Raw genomic sequence first — 22010 nt, forward strand, 5'->3', positions numbered from 1 at the left:
TTACTATAAGGGAGTTGTATAATTAAACCGTTTTTTATAAGACAGTGACCTCGTTATGTTATTTATTCAGATTATGAAAATAATTCATGTTCATTGTAGAAAATAGAGAAACCTGTAAATATATATATATATTTTTTAAAGATTTTATTTCATGAGAAATAAAATTCATGAGACACACACAGAGAGAGAAAAGCAGAGACACAGGCAGAGGGAGAAGCAGGCTCCACGCAGGGAGCCCGACGTGGGACTCGATCCCAGATCTCCAGGATCACACCCTCGGCCAAAGGCAGTGCTAAACCACTGAGCCACCTGGGCTGCCCGAGAAACCTATAAATGAAGGGAACAAGTCACCTGTAATTCCACTAGCAATAAATAATTTTTATTAGTTTTGATAGACCTCTTTTGAATGCATTGATCATTTATATACACACACACATACTTATATGTATATAGCTTAGATAGCTTTTGAATGACCATTTTTTAACCTCTTTATAAGGCGATTATTTTTTGAACTTTCCGCTCACAAAACATTCTTTGAAAATGGTGTTTTTAATATTTCATTGTAAGCACTGATCCCATCTGTATGAACCTTAGCATTCTCAATTTCCTTTTTTTATCACCTTGTTTTTTAACCTGATGCAAACTTCATTGTTAGATATTTCAATAAGTGCTGCAGTTACCAAAGCAGTTATTAAGTGTCTGGTAGCTGAATTTAGGTGGAGGGAATCCATAGCCTCAGGCTCTAAGGATTGTACCAGAAAAATCTCATCTTTAACCTTCTGTTCCTCTCACCTTCATTGAAATTCTTGAAGAAAAAAGTCTGTGTTCATCCTTCCCATTTATTTTCTTGTGTGGCAGCTGCCTTCTGGGGAAACCTGTGATTTGTCTGTTTCTTAGCTTTACACATCAACTGTTGGACTTAGAGAAGAGAAGAGTTTCCCCTTATAGGGTAAGGGAAGGATAAGAGGTAGAACTCCCATGTAGTTGATATGCATTTGTCTCTTGACATCTCCTAGAAGAATTAGTACCCTCATCTTAGCTGTCCTGGCTGGCAAGTGCTAATGGTCCTGTGGTTAGGGATGGGGATGAGGTGCAGTCACTTCACGGAGACAAAGATGCGGTAGCGTAGCGTGGATTCTGTGCCCTCCACTCTGCCCCTGACCAGCCTAGTTATCTCCTGGACTGCAGTGTTAGGCTAAAGCTTTAAATTCTAAAACCACTTTATTTATGTATTTTATAATTACACAGTAACGGTTATATACAGTTTTCAGCCTCTGGACTCTTAGGGAATACCATTCAAGCCTTTTGTGAGAGTCTGTGGTGGTAATTGGAGGAGAATACTTGATACCAAGAATATTAATGATTATAATTCTCTGTGCACAAACATGCTTTGCTTTTTAAGAAGAGAAATGGGGATCCCTGGGTGGCGCAGCGGTTTGGCGCCTGCCTTTGGCCCAGGGCGCGATCCTGGAGACCCGGGATCGAATCCCACGTCGGGCTCCCGGTGCATGGAGCCTGCTTCTCCCTCCGCCTGTGTCTCTGCCTCTCTCTCTCTCTCTCTCTCTGTGACTACCATAAATAAATAAAAAAATTAAAAAAAAAAAATAAGAGAAATGAAGTTGCCTAGTGAGATTGCAGAGTTAAATACAATGTAAATAGTTGATATATTGCTAGTATATTAATATAAAATGAAAGCTTAAATTAACTTGATCTTGAACTATATAATAAGTTATTAGGGACAAAAGTCCAGACATGTTTCATTCCTTTATGATGAGTTTTTTCCATTGCTGTGAGTAGGTAGGGAGTATGCAAACACTTAGAGCTGTTTAATGTCTTGATTTGACAGCCGTGAATCCCTTTTCATCTTTCTGATAAGAGATAGCTACTGTGTAAGGAGGATTCAACCCTTCAGCTCCTTCTACATGCTGGGTTTTTCCTACTTTCTAAAGAAAATATCCATAGTAATCACTTTCTTATCTTTATTTTTAAAAATGTGAAAAAAATAAATAAAAAATAAATAAAAATAAAAAATAATGTGTTATATTCAATGTTCAGAACATAAAGTTAGGTAAAGTTAGTATTTTGGATTCTTCTCAGTATCTCCTAGTCCTTTTATTCTCTTTAGGTGCTTCCTTTTATTCTTTTTTCATTAAAAGATTATCTTTTCTAGTTTCTATAATCATTGTCTTCATCCACTTTTAATCCTGTTTCAGATTATTCTCTTTTTGAATATTATCAAACAGCACTGTGGAAACACCTAGGAGCCTCAGTAGTTGCTTTAAACTATTTTAATAGCACTGTCAAATGTTCTGGAGGGGAAAGGATAATCTTACTGCCCAAGAAGGGTGGCACCAAATGCATAAGATATAAAACAAAATGGAATTTGTAGTGTAAAAAATCCTCTGTAATGAGACATTGCCAATTACAATTTTGATAATTTACTTTTTTAAAGCTTTATTGAAGTATAATTTACATACTGTAAAATACACCCGTTTTAAATTACAGCTCACTTAGTACAAGTATATACAGAATTGTATAATCCTCAACCACAATCTAATTTTAGAACATTCCAAATTAAAAAAAAAAAATTAAAAAAAAAAAAAAAAAAAGGGATCCCTGGGTGGCGCAGCGGTTTGGCGCCTGCCTTTGGCCCAGGGCGCGATCCTGGAGACCCGGGATCGAATCCCACATCGGGCTCCCGGTGCATGGAGCCTGCTTCTTCCTCCGCCTGTGTCTCTGCCTCTCTCTCTCTCTCTGTGACTATCATAAATAAATTAAAAAAAAAAAAAAAGAACATTCCATCACTGCCATCACCCCCAGAGAAGCGTTGTGTCCATTTCCAGTTACTCTCACTCCCACCTCAGCTGTAGGCAACCATTAATCTACTTTCTGTCTCTGTGCTCTTTACTTTTTTTCTTTTTAAGATTTCATTTATTTGAGAGAGAGCACGAGCAGAGAGAGAGGCAGAAGGAGAGAGACAAACCGACTCCCGGAGTGGAGAACCTTTCTTGGGGCTCCATCCCAGGATCCTGAAATCATGACCCAAGCTGAAGTCAGATGCTTAACCAACTGAGCCACCCAAGTGCCCCTGTATCCTCTCTACTTCTATGGACATTTCATATAAATGAAATCACATAATATCTTGTCTTCTGTGTTTGGCTTCTTTCACTTAGTGTGATGTTTCATACCTAGTGTTACATGTATTAATATTTTGTTCATTTTTGTTGTTGAGTAGTATTCCCAACAAATATATCATGTTTTATTTTTCCATTCACCAACTGATAGACATTTGAGTTGTTTCCACTTTTTTGGCTATTCTGAATAATGTTTTTATCAACATTTGCATACAAGTCTTTGTGTTGACATAAACTTTCATTTCTTGTTAGTAAATATGTAGGAGTGGAATTGCTGGGTCATATGGTAAATCCGTATTTAACATTTCAAGAAACTGCCAACCTCTTTCCCCGAGTCACTGTGCCATTTTACCTTTCTACAGTAATGTGTGATGGTTCCAGTTTCTCCACATCCTTCTCAGCATTTGTTATTTTGTGTCATTTTTATTATAGCCATTATGGTGGTTGTGAAATAGTGCGTCATTGTGGTTTTAACTTGCATCATCATCATGGCATGTCCTTGTTCTGCTGTTGTTGGTTGGAGTTTTTGATCGATGTTGATTTTATTCTGTTGGTTGATAGTATTGTCTTATAGCCTTGTTGAATTTGTCTATTTGTTCCATCAGTCATTGGGAGGGGATATTGTTTATTTGCTCCGTATGTTTTCAGATTCATTAGTGCTCTGAAATTTTACAGTTATGTGCCTTGTAGGTGTATTTTCATCCCCAATGCTGACCTCATTGTGCTCTTTCAATGTGGAAATTCATGTCCTTCAATCCTGTACATTTTTCAGTTATTTCCTTGATTTCTTCTTTGTCTTCCCTGTATTCTTTCTGAAATTCCATTTATTTGGATATTGGTTCCTTTAAGCCAATGTTACCTTTTTTTTCTGTATTTCAGGAGATAGCCTCAAATTTCTCTTCAAGCTTTCTATTGATTTTTTTTCTGTCTTATTATATCCTATTTTTATTTTCCAAATCTTTGTTGCTTTGTTTCTTGTCTCATTTGTGGTTCATGTATACAATTTGTTCTTGTCGCTCGAGGATTTCTGCAAGTCAGGTTTATTGTGATATAGTTTATGTATGATAAAAATTCACCTGTTTTAGTGCATAGTTCTATTAGTTTTGACAGGTAACTATCACCATAATCAAGATGGAAAACAGTTCTTTGAGGACTTTGACCATCACTGATGTCACTATTTTTAGGAGAGAGAGAGAGAGAGAGAGAGTCTGTGTGTGTGTGTGTGTGTGTGTGTGTGTGTGTGTGTGTGTGTTTTCCCCTGGGACTTATCAGAGTTCCCAAAGAAGGATCTTCTGTACTCTTCCTGGAGTATATAAAGCTGGCTGCAAGCATCCATGAGGCAAATGGTAGAAAGAAGGTTAGATCTCAACATTTAGTATGTAAACTTTCACTTGATCCCCTGTTAGACTATACTCCGCTCCTTCATTCATGCCTGGTGTTTCCTAAACCAAGGACTCTTGTTTTAAATATTCCATACAATAAAACTTTTATTGGAATAGGGAAAGGGGGATCCCTGGATGGCTAAGTGGTTTAGTGCCTGCCTTCAGCCCGGGGCGTGATCCTGGAGGCCCAGGATCGGTCCCACATCAGGCTCCCTGCATGGAGCCTGCTTCTCTCTCTGCCTGTGTCTCTGCCTCTCTGCCTCTGTGCCTCTCATGAATAAATAAATAAAATCTTTAAAAAAAAAAAAAAGGAATAGGGAAAGGAATCTAGGGGCTAATTGTGTCTTAAATGGATATTCAGTCATTCTCCTTATTCTTAAACCCACATTTATCCCTACTTCTTGATGTCCTCAATATTGCCAATTCCTGAACCTTTTGGGGATTCTGCTTTTTACCATTCCTCACTGCTGATTTAGGATTTGGCTTTCTCAAATCTGCTGTCATTTATCATTTCTGCTTTTCAGTTTTCAAATGTTATTGTCATCAACTCATTATTTCTCTTTGTCCTTATGCATTTTATGCCTTTAAAAACCCTTTACTATCATTGTAATGGGGTTTCAGGGAAGGGAACAAGTAATTACATACGTTTAGTCCATTATCTTTAATAAAAGTTCCCCTTTCTTTTTTTTTTTAAGATTTTATTTATTTATTCATGAGAGAGACACACACATACACAGAGAGGGGCAGAGACACAGGCAGAGGGAGAAGCAGGCTCCATGCAGGGAGCCTGATGAGGGACGTGGGACTCAATCACCCGTCTTCAGGATCAGACCCTGGGCTGAAGGCGGCCCTAAACCGCTGAGCCACCTGGGCTGCCCCAAGCTCCCCTTTCTTTAAAAAAGAAACGCTTACCTGTACAAACGATCCTTTATGGGATCCAGCTTCTATCTCTCCAGCCTCATTTTTCACTCTGCTACAACCCACTTCCAGCCTAAGCTCCAGTCACATGCATCTTAAGAGATTGCCAGACAAACCATGTTGCTTCATGCCCTTCAGTTCTGCACATGCTGTTTTTTCAATGTGTTATTTGTCCTTTAAGTCTCTCCTCAGTAAAGCTTTTCTGACTCACATGACTGCCCCTCTGTCAGAGTGTTTATTGTATTACTGCAATTATTTATTTTTTAAAAAGTCTAATCTGAAAGGTCTTTAAACCTGGAGTTGCAGCTGGAAGGGATGCCCATGGATCAATGGCAAGAAATCTTAGAGTACCCTGAGATTATTTCCAAATTTTCATGTGTTTGTGCATATTTTTGGAAAATTCTCTAAGGCAGATTTTCTTCTAAGAGTATGCATCAGAAATGCTGCAGAGCTTTTTAAAAATATAATTGCTTTGGGCTTCACTCCAGAGACCTGCTGAGTTCTAGTCTGAAGTTAGGGCCCAGAAAGATCGTATTTTCTAAAAGCTTCCCAAGTGATTGTTTAGAAGAGCATCTCTGATCCATCATCTACATTAATTCCAGTGCCTGGCATATAGTGGATGCTCAGTAAACATTTAAAAAATGAATGAGGGAGGGACTTGTGTTCAGGTCATGGCTTGAAATAAATTTCCTGTGGGAAACTTGAGCGCAAGTGGGGGAATCACTAATTTATTCTTTTATGTAAAAGAAGTAATAGTATATTTTCCCCCTCTTTGGATATAATTGAAGGAATAGAAAATTGTGATTGTTTTTTCAAAGGTAGAGGATAGGGGATCCCTGGGTGGCTCAGCGGTTTAGCGCCTGCCTTTGGCCCAGGGCGCGATCCTGGAGTCCTGGGATCAAGTGCCGCATAGGGCTTCCGGCATGGAGCCTGCTTCTCCCTCTGCCTGTGTCTCTGCCTCTCTCCCTCTCTCTCTCTATGCCTATCATAAATAAATAAAATCTTAAAAAAAAAAAAAAAAAAAAGCAAAGGTAGAGGAAAGCTCTGAAGAGCTAACTGAAAGAATGAAAAAAATTTAAGGATTGGGCATAAAACAAGTCAGATATATATAGTTTTGTTCCTCTGCCTGCTTGTAGTTGTATTTGACCCAGTGATTTGATTCTTTTTTTTTTTTTAAGATTTTATTTATTTATTTATTTATTTATTTATTTATTTATTTATTTGAGAAAGAGGGAGAGAGAGCACAAGCAGGGGCAGGGGCAAAAGGAAAGAGAGAGAGGCAGAAGCAGACTCTCTGCTGGGCATGGAGCTTGACATGGGGCTCCATCCCAGGACCCTGAGATCAAGACCTGAGCTGAAGTAGTCAGATGCTTAGCTGACTGAGCCATCCAGGTGCCCCTAGTGATTTGATTCTAAAACTAGGCTTCAAGACATATGGATATCATTGATGTTACTATATAGACATGATTTCATAACCTGTAAATTTAAATTTAATTTTAATTTAATATACACACACATATATATATATAGAGAGAGAGAGAGAAAATGGAAAGATTGACATATTGCATTGGCAAAAATCTATGCCATAATATCATTAACTGGCTACAACTAAGGAATGAGAACAGAAAGAGCCCAATTTCCTGTCTTGTATTTCCTCTGTTTATGATTTTTTAAAGTATATAAATTAGAACTATGTCCTCTGCTTTACTCATAAACCTCTTTTACATAGTGTTGTATTTTTACATATATCTGTTAAGGGTGTAATCAGGCTCTTTTGCTTTTTGTATTTTCCATATATTATTTTTGTTTTGTTGTTTAGGTATTTAAGAGATTATGGCATCTGAAGCCCACAATGTTAAAAAACGAATCTTTTGTAATAATATTGAGGATCACTCCACTGATCTTCCTAGAAAAAGGATCTCTAATTTTACTAATAAGAACATGAAGGAGGTAAGTGCATAGTTTCTAGGTAATGGTAAGACAGTATATCTTCATCTGTTCATGGTGCTATAGAATACCATAGACCAGGGGACTTATAAACAATGGAAATGTATTTCTCACAGTTCTGGAGGCTGGGAAGAAGTCCAAGATAAAGGCCCTGGCCAATATGGTATCTGATTAGAGCCTGTTTCCTGGTTCATAGGTGGCTGTCTTCTCTGCTGTCTCCTCCTCACATGGCGGGAGAGGCAAGAGAGCTCCCCGCGGTCTCTTTTATAAGGGTACTGATCCCATTCTTGAGGGTGCCCCCCTCATGACCTAATCACCTCCCAGAGGCCCCACCTCCTCATATCCTTCATTTGGGGCATTAGGATTTCAACATGAATTTTGGGGAGACACAGTCATTCGGTACATCACAGAAAGTTTAAACCATTAAGTCTATGGATAGTTTTAGTTAAATTATTTAAACAACAAAAAGGTGATGATTTGCTTAATCTCCCAAAATTACGTGGAATTAATGAAATATTGAAAACTGTTTATATTCCAAAAGATCTAAAAAGTTTATGGACAGTATGGTGTTTTGGTATATCATTTGAGTATTATAGTTTAATTCTAAAGAGGAATCGCGGAGGTGCTTTTTTTTTCACCGTTGCAATGCTCATTCATGCTGATATTTCTTTTAAGTGATATTAAAAGTCAACATACTTACTAAGTACCATGTAAGTAAAATATACGACTAGTGGCATGGAAAATAGGGAGTTGGGTATGTTGCTTTGTCAAGTATACCTACACACAATGTTATAACTATAGACTGAGACTGCAGCTTTAATCGGAAACACTTACCTATGGAATTTCATATTTGTTGATATCAGTCACAAAGTTTACATAGCTTCACAAAAGAACTTAAATATGCTGTTAATTATCTACTTTTATTTTTCAGGTTAAGAAATCTCCAAATCAGTTGGCTGCTTACAAAAATAGGTAAGAGCTTCTTTAAAGTTTGTAGGAAACAAATAATAAAAGGTAAGAATGAAAAGAGAGGAAAAGAGAAGTTTTCTCTTTTATTAGTAAGCAATTTATTGTCAAATAGCTCCTTCGTGCCCATCACTGTGGAAAACACATCAGTATTATCTCCAAATCCTTACAATAACCCAACTAGAAAGATATCATGGACCCTAATAGTTGATGAGAAAAACTAAAGATGTGTGATTTGTTCAGGGACATACAGCCAGAAAATATTAAAAAATGGCATTTGTTCTCAGATCTTCTGAACTCTAAAGGCACTTTCTACTAAACTGCTGGTGCTCAAAATGGACCTGAGGACAGTAGGGGTCCTGGGATTTTATGAGGTCAAGACTATATTCATAACAATAACATTAACTCACCTTTATTTTCACTCTTACAAAGAGTGTTACAACTGTTACAAAACAGTTACAAAACTGTTTACTGTCTTACAAATACAGTAGAGTTTTCCAGGGGCTACATGATATTTGATACCATAGTACATTAAATTCAAAAGCAATTCTGAGAATCCAGATGTCTTCTGTTAAACTAGATATTAGAGATTTTGCACAAATGTAAAAAACAGTGCCATTCTTCTCGCTATATTTTGTTTTGGAAGACAGATTTTTTGGTAAAATATTCTATGTTAATATGTAATGAGCTTATTATTTCTTAAGTGAATCAATAAGTTTCCTCAGTTTCAGTGTCTGATATAGTAAATATCAGTAGATATTTCCCACATAAAAGAATTCTTTTGAAACCTCAATAATTTTTAAGATTTGCAAGGCATTTTGAGGCCAGAATATTTGAGAATCACCATATGAAAGGTTTGCTCTGTTGTGTTTTATCATACTTAAACAAATTAAATATACTTAATTTTAATCAAAATAAGTATTTTGGGGGCCCCGGGGTGGCTCAGTTACTTAAGCATCTACTTTTGGCTCAAGTCATGATCCCAGAGTCTGGGATCCAGCCCCAAGTCAAGCAAACTACTCAGTGGGTAGTCTGCTTCTCCCTCTCCCTCTAACCCTCCCCTCTGCTCATGTTCTCCCTCCCTCTCTCTGTCTCTCTCAAATGAATAAATAAAAAATCTTTACATATATATTCAGATTTTCACAATTCAAACTTCTATTTCCTATTTCCTTTTTTTTTTTTTTTTTTTTTTTTAAGATTTATTTATTTATTCACAAGAGACAGAGAGAGAGAGAGATGCAGAGACACAGGCAGAGGAGCCAGAGCATGACGCAGGACTCGATCCTGGGAATCCAGGATCATGCCCTGGACCAAAGGCAGGTGCTAAACCGCTGAGCCACCCAGGGATCCCCGCCCTATTTCTTTTTTAAAGCATCTACTTATTATGCCTCTTTAGTTTCATTTGGTATAAAGTATCCTTTTCATTGCTTTCCAAATGGTTTGTAATTTTTTCCCTTTTACTTTCCACTTTGATCTAAGAGTTAAGAGTTTTTAAATTCTCTTTACTTCTGGGACGCCTGGGGGGCCCAGCGGTTGAGCGTCTGCCTTCGGCTCAGGTTGTGACCCCGGGGTCCTGGGATCGAGTTCCACCATCAGGGTCCCCACAGGGAGCCTGCTTCTCCTTTTGCCTGTGTCTCTGCCTCTGTGTGTGTGTGTCTCATGAATAAATAAATAAAATCTTAAAAAAAAATTCTCTTCTAATTTTAGTGAATTGTGATCACAAAATGTGGCCTATTAAATCTTTCTGCTTAAAAAGTTGTAACAGTTTTCATGTTCTTTTTCATTTAAACAAATCAATTCTTACAGAACAGTTGGACAAGCTGTGAAAAGCCCAGATAAACTACGCAAGGTGATCTATCGCAGAAAGAAAGTGCATCATCCTTTTCCAAATCCTTGTTACAGAAAAAAACAGTCCCCTAGAAGTGGGGGCTGTGACATGGCAAATAAAGAAAATGAACTAGCTTGTGCAGGCCACCTGCCTGAAAAATTACACCACGATAGTCGAACATATTTGGTTAACTCCAGTGATGCTGGTTCTTCACAGACAGAAAGCCCATCATCAAAATATAGTGGGTTTTTTTCTGAGGTAAGTTATTTAAATGAGCTTAACTTTGTTCCTATTGCACTATTCGTATTTTTATTTGTCATATTCTGCTAGCAGAGTCATCCATTGCCTGTTGAATTCAGACTGAGTGATTATAACTCCCTGAGACAGTTTTCTAGATTAACCAAATTTGAATCAGTAGTTACTCCATTTCCCTAAGTTAGCGATATCTGAAATGGAATGAAATGGTTGATAAGCTGCATTAAATATTCAGAATGGCAAGTTAGGCAGCAGAGAATTTAAAGGAAAGGAAAAGAAGAAATCTTGCCTAAAACCTAGACCACCAAAGCTAGTTACCCAGGAACGTTTTGCTTGGCTCTCAGACTTGCCACTGGAAGCTTCGTTTAGGCAAACAAACCTGCTGAGGTTTGCTGCTCTTTTAACTCGGGTGAAAGTAATTGTTTGAACAGGCTCAGGGGAATTGAGAGGCTGGGTGGGTATGGGTAATAAGAAATACTCTAAAACTGGATTGTAATGATGGTTGTTTAATTCTGTAAATTTATTAAAAATTGTATTACATACTTTCAATGGAGGGATTTATGATACAACACCTCAAAAACAGGTTTTTTTAAAAAATGGTCATTTGAAGGAATAGTTAAGTTTATAAATATGAGTTTATAATAATTATTACATGTTTATTGTATATGTTGTAGAAACTAAACCCCAAGGAAAAAATTAGTCATAATCTCAACATTTAGAAATAACAGTATTAAATTTTTAATGTATCTATTTTTATCATATTGTACATGTTGTTTGCTTACTTGATTTTTATGTTTAACAAATTTGGATTTTTTTTCCATATAATTAAATGCTTCCACAATTTTTTAATGGATACATAACATTAATTTCTTTTGCTATGATTCAGTAAACTTAGTATTATTTCTCTCTGGCATGATACCTTGGAAAACATTTTCCAAGAGAGAGGCAGAGACACAGGCAGAGGGAGAAGCAGGCTCCCCCCCGCAAGGCGCCCGATATGGGACTCAATCCTAGGACTCCAGGATGATAACCTGAGCCAAAGGCAGATGCTCATCTGCTCAACCGCTGAGCCACCTAGGTGTCCCGAGTGAATAAATTTAAGTGCTGGTTGCAGAACTGAATTTTTATTGTTTCCTTCCCATGTTACTCAGTTGATAATGACTATCCTGTATATATTTATCTTTTCCTTTAATCCATATAATAAATTAAATCCTAGGTTTATAGGTGAACTAAAAATAATTTGCTTTGCAAATTATTGAGATTTTTAAAAATGGTAGCAAATTAAAAGTATTGATAAAAAATAAACATCCTAAATTTATTCAGATCATTTGTTTACCATGTTCAACTGCAATGTTCCATTTTTGGGGTCAGTAAAAGGAGTCACCTCTGCATAATTATAAAATATGTCTACCAGAATAATTTAATTGGAAAAAATGATTTCATGCTTTCAGAGTGCTTTTTAACAAATTAGATTACTGCCTTTCAGGTTTCTCAGGATCATGAAATGATGGCACAGGTTTTGTTCAGCAGGAATTTGAGATTGAATGTAGCTTTAACATTCTGGAGAAAGAGAAGTATAAGTGAACTTGTAGCTTATTTGGTGAGGTAAGTGTGACCTCCAAGCTTGATAAATTAATAAAGTAATTTCCAGTGTTTTATGTTGAAGTGCCTCTTCTTTTTTATGTTATACTGGTATTTTAAATTTCCTATATTTGGCTTCATTTACAACAGTATAGCCTAAATTATATTTATCACTAGTCTCTGAGTAACCAAAATACAGGAAAGCATCTGTTTCATCATATTGAACAAAGCTATTACCTTTTCTAAGATTCTTATATATAAAACTAAGAAATAGGGATCCCTGGGTGGCGCAGCGGTTTAGCGCCTGCCTTTGGCCCAGGGCACGATCCTGGAGACCCGGGATCAAATCCCACGTCGCGCTCCCGGTGCATGGAGCCTGCTTCTCCCTCTGCCTGTGTCTCTGCCTCTCCTCTCTCTCTCTCTCTCTCTCTCTCTCTCTCTGTGACTATCATAAATAAATAAAAATTAAAAAAAATAAAACTAAGAAATATCAGGTTGGGGAAAGTAACCTTTTAAAAATCCCCTTTGAGTGAAAATTTTAAGCATGGCCTTCCTCAGTATATTCAAGTCTCTTCTCAAACATTTTTTTTCCTAGAGAGATAGAGGGCGAGGAGTATGTGGGCACATGGGGGGAGTGGCGGAAGCGGTGGCAGGCAGAGGGAGAGAGAGAAGGAGAGAAAGATTCTTAAGCAGTCTCCGTGCTCAGAGCACAGAGCCCACAGGGACCAGATCTCATGTTCCTGAGATGATGATGACCTGAACCAAAAGCAAGAGTCATGCTTACCCTCCTGAGCCACCCAGATGCCCCGTTTCTCAAGCATTATCTTAGGCCTTCCCTGACCACCTTATTTCAAAATACATATTTATTCACTCTCTGTCCTTTTTTTTTTTCCGTAGCACTTACTACCATCCACATACTCTATATATTTTACTTATTTGTTATCTGTCTCTGCCTTCTTCCACACACCATCCCCACACACGCTCTGAAATACAAACGCTCTCTTTGTTTACTGCTGTATCCCCAACACCTGGCTCATCATAGAGACTCAGGTTATTTGTTCAATGAGTAGATTTCTCAAAAGTAATGTGCAGGTTATAAATAAGGAAATCAGCTCTCTAAGCAGTTTTGTACCCACAGGATAGAAGACCTTGGAGTTGTTGTGGATTGCCTTCCTGTGCTCACCAATAGGTAAAAAATATTTTTCAGAAAAAAGTAAGTTTAAAGGAGGACAAATGCCTTGTTCATATTTTTACAACTTAGTATTTGTTTTAGTTTACAGGAAGAAAAACAATATATCTCACTTGGCTGCTGTGTAGATTTGTTGCCTCTAGTAAAGTCCCTACTTAAGAGCAGATTTGAAGAGTAAGTGCTGATGTGACTCAGTTGATTTTTCTCTTTCAACATCCTTGATTTTGTTTCTTGTGAGTGTATAGCGATAGATTGAGCTCCATGAGATATGCATGGTTTCTGTTTTCAAGGAGCTTATGTATAGTCCAATTAAGAAAAGAATATGAAATGAGTAAAGAATAATTACAAAAGCATCTGTAAACAACTTACATAAATTAGAGCTTTGAAAGTAGTAAAAAAAAATTCTTTTTTAAGGGGAAAGATCAGTGTGTCTGCTTTTTGAAGTGGGGGCAGAGTTTGTATCCTTTTTTGTAAAGTCTTGTATGAAAACACTTGAATTTTGTAACCTAATGTCATTTCAGATATATAATAGTTGGCTTAAACTGGCTTCAAGCAGTCATAAAAAGGTGGTGGTCAGAACTATCATCCAAAACAGAAATTATAAATGATGGGTGAGTATATCTTTAAAGAGAAACTCAATCTAATAAAATTTTTTTCAGAAAAGCCATTTGAGGGCAGCCCGGGTAGGTCAGTGGTTTAGCGCCGCCTTCAGCCCGGAGTGTGATCCTGGAGACCTGGGATCAAGTCCCATGTCAGGCTCCCTGTGTGGAGCCTGCTTCTCCCTCTGCCTGTGTCTCTGCCTCTCTCTCTCTCTCTCTCTCTCTCTCTCTCTCTCTGTGTCTCTCATGAATAAATAAATAAAATATTTGAAAAAAAGAAAAAATGAAAAGCCATTTGGTTAAACTAGGTAATAGGGGGATCCCTGGGTGGCTCAGCAGTTTAGCACCTGCCTTTGGCCCAGGGCTCTATCTTGGAGTCCCGGGATCGAGTCCCACGTCAGGCTCCCGGCATGGAGCTTGCTTCTCCCTCTGCCTGTGTCTCTGCCTCTCTCTCTCTCTCTGTCTATCATGAATAAATAAATAAAATCTTTAAAAAATAAAAATGAAAATAAACTAGGTAATAATTCTATTCCATTATTATCATTAAATAATAACTGATTTTCTTTATCTTCAGAGAAATATTAAATTGGAATAGTGTTCACATGTGAAAATTATACATGTAAGTTGAATTCCAAAGTCCAGTAATCCCCTCTCTTTTTCTGACAGAACCTTACACTTCATTTTAGGAGGGAAAAAGCACAGTAGTTGTTTAACCCTCATATCTGTTACAGTGAGTAAAGGAGAAAAAAAGAGATGGCTTCTGGTGGACTAAGTTTTGAGGCACAGGGATGGAAGCATCCTGCAACCTATAAGTCTTTTGACTACCTAGACATTAACCTGAGAATCCAATGTGGATGATTGTAATTCTAAAAACTGTATTATAATCATCATAATTTGACTATCGCCTTGATCTAAAAATGTATGGGCATTCTACCAAATGAGCAAGATTATCATGAAGCTGCCAAAAATTATCTCCCAACAATCTTCTTTTTTTTTTTTTAAGATTTTATTTATTTATTCATGAGAAATGCAGAGACACAGGCAGAGGGAAAAGCAGGCTTCCTGCTGGGAGCCTGATGTAGGACTCAATCCCAGGACCCCAGGGTTCATGCCCTGGGTTGAAGGCAGACGCTCAACCACTGAACCGCCCAGGTGTCGCTCCCAACAATCTTCTTAAAGATTTTCTCTCTAGGCTCTCAAAAATTTCCCACTTCAACCCAAGACCAGGTTGCCCAAATGTTCCAAATGCCTGGTTTTCTTTCCTGCTTTAACAAATAAGTAAATCATTTAAATCATTTCCATGATTTGCAAATATTATTTTAAAGAGCTCCTTGAAAATAAATAAATAAATAAATAAATAAATAAATAGCTCCTTGATTTCAAGTGGTACAATTCTCCTGATAAATACTTGAAATTTTAAAAACTGTTCATTAAGTGTATTTACTATGTTCATATTCTTATATTTGCATTTTTTCTTTTTTTCTCATAGAAATATTCAGATTTTAAAACAACAATTAAGTGGATTATGGGAACAGGAAAACCATCTTACTTTGGTTCCAGGATACACTGGTAATATAGCCAAGGTAATCTATATTTAAGCTTAAAAAGTTAAGCTTAAAATCTCTATTTAAGCTTAATTAAATATAAGAAATAATATGTTGGTATTATACATCCATAAAGGAAGTCTTTCAAATATCCAATATAGTATTATTCTAATAAGGCCTAAAGTCAGTTTCATATTTACAAATGCTTAAGGTCCTCTGGGTATGAATATGACTTTTGCAAGGAACACAGGAATTAGCCATTGAATATGTTTCAGATATAGCTATGGAAATGATGTGCTAGAGGGAATTTAATGAACTAGTTCCATTAGAGAACTAGTTAGGTTAGGAAGACATTTGAAAAGATAGGGACACTCAGGAAGCGAGGGGATGAGGAACCTGATCAAGTGGTTTCAGGGTATTAATTCTTACTTGGCTTTTGCTAATGTCATGCTTTTGGGAAAGTAAATGTTCAAATCACAGTACAAATTTGACATTATTCTTTATTTTCTTATATCTTAAAGGAAAATGCACATTGCTAATTTGGATTTTAATATTTAAACTCCAGAAAACATTGGTAGTTAAAATATAATTTCAGGGGGAAAAAATCACTGTTAAGAAATATTTGCACCTGTTTACTGGGCATAAATGGGCATTAATTACAAATATACAAGCATTCTTTAGTTTAAAAACACAGTATTCTAAGTAAGAGATAATTATGTTATGGGCTTAGTTGCGATATTCTACTTGTATACCTTCAAGAAAAGAAGCAAAATGATGTATCAAGTGTGTTATAAGTGTGTGTAATTTTACTTTGTAGAATTCTTTTTTTTTTTTTTTTACTTTGTAGAATTCTTAATGAAAATGTCATAAAATCAATTTCCCAGTGCTTTGTTGTTGTTTTAATTTGTTCTTTCAATAATGGGAGGGAAAAGAAAGTAAAATTTGATAGAAAATGGATATAGAGCATGCATCATATATCACCTCATTCTGGAGGCACCTTGCATTCTTGTTAGTACTGAAAAAATATTGTTTCCTTAGAAATTTGTTTTCAATTGCAATTTTTTATCCAGAGAAGCTTTATTTGTGACTTGACCTTAAGATACTATATTTATTATTGAATAGAATAGTGAATGATTACAAGTTCTGTGAAGTTCCTTTAACTGGGATAAAAACCTCTTTTACAGTGTTAAACCCTCAATTGTTAATTTTTTCCAGGGTAGAAATCAGAAAGGCTGTGTCATCAAGCTGGCCTAGAGTTTATATAACACTGCAGGAATTGCTGGAAGTGATTTCATGATCTTGCTTCACTATAAAAGCAGAGTTGTTTGATCACAGGAACCAGAGCATTCACTCAACACTTAAACATTTATTGAGAATGTGCTGTATGCTTTTAGCCAGACCCTGGCTAAACAAAATGCAGCTTAATTCAGTAAGACACATTTTTTACCCTCAGAAGGTCACAAAAGAAAGCAAAAGCAAGTCAAGTGACAAAAAGGGAGAGGAAAATGGGGTGTGCATCTGTGTATTTGCCGTACCAGCTAATGAAATGTTTTTGTTTTGTTTTCTAAGGATGTAGACGCTTATTTATTACAGTTGCATTGAGAGAATCCGTCTATTAAAGAGCATTTGATAATTCAAAACATCCCTAGACTGAGCTTTCCAAAAAGAATTTTCATCTGAGAACTGTGAACTGTGGAAGAAATAAAAACTTTTTTTTTCTTTAAAAAGCCGCATATGAAACCACTAATGAAACCCTAACAATCTGCTTCACATTGAAGTGGGAAAATATCCAAAAGGAGCAGCTTCAACTTCAGTGAGGTGAAAGTGCACTATGAGGATGGTTCACCTTTGCTGCATTTGGGATTTATATAATTATTTGGTAACATTGTTTTAAGAACTGGGTCTTAAAAAAAAAAAAAAAAAAAAAAAAGAACTACTGGGTCTTAATGCAATCCTGTTTAAGAATATAATTTATACTGTGTCAAACAGAAGACAGGACTTATTACTAGGAATCACAAAGACCAATCATAGTGACTTTTTGAAGATTGTGTTTTATAAGAAAACACTTAAATGTGTGCAGCTATTTTCTTATTTTGAAAAGACTTTGCAAGTTTAAATGTCATAGCAAATAATCAATACTAAAAATTTGTTCACACTGAGACACTGTGTATACAAAAAGCCTTAATTATTAATAAGCCAATGTGTACCAATATCTGTTTAAAAAAATTAAAACCAGCCATGCTTCTGGCATGATAAAATCATGGAATCAAATCAAGGGTTTCCATTCATGTAGAACATTGTTGTTAAAACTTATTCCATACCATTTTTAACACTTGAGAATATTTCTAGTATCTTTGATTTTTTTTTTGTCAGAATCATTGTCATGTATGTATGTGTTATTCCTATATAAAAAGAAAAAAGTGAATATGTATTTGTGTGAATGCTAACTGGAAATGTCCATGGAATTGGCTAATTTATATTCACTTTTTATTGTATATAGATTTCTAATATTTTCAGTTCTGTATCATTTAAGCTTTCTTCATTTGAGTAAATTCACTAAATATTTCTAATTTTTGCTTCATTTAACTCTACTTTTATATCAGTTCCAATTCTTTTTCACTACTCATGTTTTAAAGAATTACATACAGTTCTTTAGAAACGTTTACAGTTAGTGCTGACCTTGTTTTAAATTCCAACCCTTTACGTTACTACCTCCTCCAGTGGTTGGTATGAAATGCCAGCAGACCATATGAGGTCCTTTTTTTTATACCATTTTTAGTGTCAGTGCACCCACTTCTGGAATGTCGTAACAGCTGTATATCTTATCTTGAAAGTGATTGGGATTTAAATACCACTTTTGGTAGTTTGTGCATCATCTCATCTTTATAAGCCTGAGAGGTATCTGAGCAAAGATTTTTAGTAATTTCTCTGCAATAATTCTAAAAGCACTTGAATGTAAATCTTTAGCATGTATCCAGTTAGCCAGTACTGATGTGAATCCCAACTTTTTTCCCTTAAAAATGTCATTTGTCACTGAGCTTTACTTTTTGTCTACCTATATTTCATATAGCTATGTATTCCTCACAGTGAGCATCAATTTTAATAATTGGTTATTTTCTTAAGTCTTTAGAATAATTTAAGAGTACGGCATTTTGGTGATTTGAGAGTTGAGTTATTTAGAAGTTGTTTTTCAGAAGGTGGGAATTTGAATTGTCAACCTGCGTCATCTCTGTGAAACCTTAAGATGATGAAATATAACCTTTCTTTGTTCCTATTCCTTTAATTATCACTGTCTTATCTAACAGTTTGAACCAGTTAACTCAGTTGGAGCAGGTGCTAATAAGGCTAAGGACAGGAGTTCAATCCTTTTATAGGTTGATTAGCTTTACACACATACACAGAACTATTCATGGCTACAGATTACAACTTCTCTTAGGTACATATCTCACAAATTCAGCTTAGTCACAAGGAAGGTGATGTGTATAGCTTAGCATAAAACTTTCATCTCAAATGGATAAACAACTCAAATAATTGGTATTTGTGATAGTATAGACTTTTAATCTAATATTTAAACATAGTATTAATGTAATATCTACAATATTATGTCACTGTAATTTTCTCTGAGTAAGATCATTTTCTAAATAGTATCTTTTAAAAATCAAATTTCAATAAATTAAATTTCAGTAAAAATCAGATACAAATAAAACATAGTAAGAAAAGGTGAAATCCTATTAACACTGAGTTCTTGTGTCTAAGTTTGAGTTTGTTAAAGGAAAGTATACTCGGAGGTATATGAGGCAGTAGAGTCTTTAGCTCACAAATACTATTCAGTACCACACAACTCCTAATTTCTGTTCTTGGCCCCATGGCAATTTATGTTAGTACCTACGTTTCTCAGTTACTGAGTTATGATTAGTATTATTTTTAGTGCTATTTTTAGATTTTTGGATAAGAGATGTTAGGTAAGTAAATACTGTTGAACACTTTGGTTGCTATTAAGCTCCTCTTATGCTATTTAATCAGAACAGTGTTGATCTGATCTTCAGAAAGAGCCAAAGAAAGTGTTTCCAAAGTATTTTGGCTGTTATATTGACCTACATTAGAACAAGTACTGTCTGTCATCACTCATTTGTTATTGTGCTGCTGAGCAGTATCCAGAACTGAGGGACTACCCGACATCTCTATGCCTTTCTACCTCTTCTACCCTCGTAGGTATTCTGTACTTGACTTTGCTAACTTTGCAGGTCTAGGAACAGGAAGTTTATTGAGATGATAGAGGGTTGTAATCAAGTAATTTGCTTCTACTAGAGATAGAGTGAATGAATATTGTAATAAGTGGTCATGATCAGATAAGGGTTAAAAATTAGGAAGCAAGCATTATCAGATGGCTTTTAAAATTAATCATTTGGCAGTAATTTCAAAAGTAATTTGGCAGATTATTTACTTGAATCCTGAGATATGAGGATTTGGATATAAATACTGTATCTACTTGGGGAAATCAATATCAGCACTAAACTCTAAGGGCTACTGAGGAATGAAATCTTTATGCCCTTAAATATTCTTGATACATGTTATATCCTAGTCTTAAAAATGGTCATATGGACTCAGGGCTACATTTCTGGCTTTTGAAATAGTAATAATTTTCACAAACTTAGAACATTTCTGTATTTGGCAAGTTGTTGGTATAATTAACATGAATGGATAACTTGAGAAATGATTATTAGCTATTAAATGCTGATAGTAGGAATTATATTTAAATATTTAGCTACTTAAATCAGTCAAGGAGCTTGAAAAGCAAAATTTAAGTTAATATTTTAGCAGTCACTCCCAGTTATCTTCCTATTTAAGAGCAAGATGGTAATGTCAATTGCCTTTGTTGATTTAAAGAAGAAGAAAAAAAAAAAGAATCACAAGGAACTGACTTAACTGGAGTGATCCATGTGGATGCACTACTTATATTTCAATATGAATTTTTATTTTCTGGATTACTTCAAATGGAAATAGTATTGCTGGGCATTGGCTGGTATTCATTCTCCCTTAATTTCTAACTCTAACTATGAAAATTGACATAAAACTTTGTGACCAACTACTTTTTTATTCTGTAACAAGAATATAGAATTAAAAAATTCAACCCTAAACACTGTATGCCTCTAAGTTGCAAGATAGCTTGATTGATTCAGTAGCTATGACAATAGGTATAACAATAAAAAATACTATGTATTATATACCCAGTATAATGAATATATTTTCCAATGCTGTACTTAATATTTAAAATATTGTAGCCATTGGGTAGCCCCGGTGGCGCAGCGGTTTAGCGCCGCCTGCAGCCCAGGGTGTGATCCTGGAGACCCCGGATCGAGTCCCGCGTCAGGCTCCCTGCATGGAGCCTGCTTCTCCCTCGGCCTGTGTCTCTGCCCCTCTCTCTCTGTCTCTCATGAGTAAATAAATAAAATCTTTAATAAATAAGTAAATAAATAAATAAAATGTTGTAGTCATTGTAACGTTCTCTGGGTAAGATCATTGACTTAACAGCATCTACTAAAATCAAATGTCAGTAAAAATCAAGTGCAATATATATATATATTGTCCTGAACCTAGCCAAGACTGTTATGACAGCATGAATTGCCAGAATTACTTGCTTCTAGAATTAACTATTTATCAACCAAACCTGCAACATGGAGCTTGAGTTAGGATTGGACCTCATCTTCCAGAAGTCAGGAGGAGAGGTTTGGTGTCCATTTACTTTTTTACTTTGATTTTAAAAAGAGAGAGAGAGGAAAAAAAACTTCATTAGCCCTTTGTGTACGATTAGTTGACGAGATGAGTGAGGACCTAATTCACCCCTGACTTGCCTTTAGTACACTCACCAGTTCTCTTCTGTATAACTGTACTTTGGCCTCAACAATGGCAGGAGAAACGAAGGCTGATACTTTTAGGCAGATTCTAAAGCTCAGAAAGTTTAGGAGGGACCTATCTTTCGCCCTTAGCTTTCCAGATTCCTTTTCCTCTCCTTAGATCAGAAATTGGTAGAGGGGACAACCAATTCACTTCTCAGTCCCTTCTTTTGAAGACTTCTCTGCCTATCCCTTAGATGGCAGCATTCAAAGTTCTGTTTCAAGGCCTCTTCTCACTCTACCAGTTCCCTGAAAACATTGTTTATTCCCATAGGTTCCTGTACTGTCTACATTCATTGTTCTCATTTTGGGGGTGGACGAGAGGCTGTTTTTTGATGGATCAAATGGATATGGATTTTTTTTTAAAGGTTGTGAAAACATTGAACATGTTTATCATTCTGAAATATCTTGCCTTAAATCTCTTAGCTCATAAATTATATCTGCAGTTGCCTACTGAGAACGTCCACTGGGACATCTTGTAGACCCGTTAAATTCAGTATATCCAGAATTGACCTCATTCTCCACCTCCACCAACCCTACTCACCCCTCACTACCCCCCCCCCCCCGACCCCCAGGGACGGAAAGTATCCTGGTCCTGGGTTTCCATTCTCACAGAATAGCCCTAATGTCAGCAATGATCAAGCCACGGAGCTCTGAATCATCTCCAAATTAGCCATCAGATCCTGTTAGTGCGCGTCCCTCAGTCTCTCTCATTTTCCGTCTCTCCGCCTCTCCCTATGACCTTAGTCTACGTTATTCCAGCAGCCGCCTGC

At 36.2% G+C, this 22010-nt stretch overlaps 1 protein-coding gene across 4 annotated transcripts in view; it reads left to right on the forward strand.

Moving 5' to 3' along the window:
- KATNBL1 (katanin regulatory subunit B1 like 1) overlaps window positions 1-20834 on the forward strand; it is a 56439-nt gene extending 35605 nt beyond the window's left edge. For 3 of the 4 annotated variants that reach the window (XM_072738188.1, XM_072738187.1, XM_072738185.1), the window contains exons 2-10: window positions 7254-7384; window positions 8313-8353; window positions 10154-10433; window positions 11917-12035; window positions 13150-13200; window positions 13285-13374; window positions 13722-13811; window positions 15289-15382; window positions 16913-20834. In XM_072738188.1, the coding sequence (XP_072594289.1) occupies window positions 7268-7384; window positions 8313-8353; window positions 10154-10433; window positions 11917-12035; window positions 13150-13200; window positions 13285-13374; window positions 13722-13811; window positions 15289-15382; window positions 16913-16945 (915 nt within the window). In that variant the 5' untranslated portion in view covers window positions 7254-7267 and the 3' untranslated portion in view covers window positions 16946-20834. Of the gene's footprint in view, window positions 1-7155; window positions 7385-8312; window positions 8354-10153; window positions 10434-11916; window positions 12036-13149; window positions 13201-13284; window positions 13375-13721; window positions 13812-15288; window positions 15383-16912 lie in introns of those variants that run through there. The other variant, XM_072738186.1, reaches the window with a different exon arrangement.
- The last annotated feature ends 1176 nt before the right edge of the window (window positions 20835-22010 follow it).

This window comes from Vulpes vulpes, chromosome 15 (assembly GCF_048418805.1).
Source record: "Vulpes vulpes isolate BD-2025 chromosome 15, VulVul3, whole genome shotgun sequence".
Lineage (NCBI taxonomy): Eukaryota > Metazoa > Chordata > Mammalia > Carnivora > Canidae > Vulpes > Vulpes vulpes.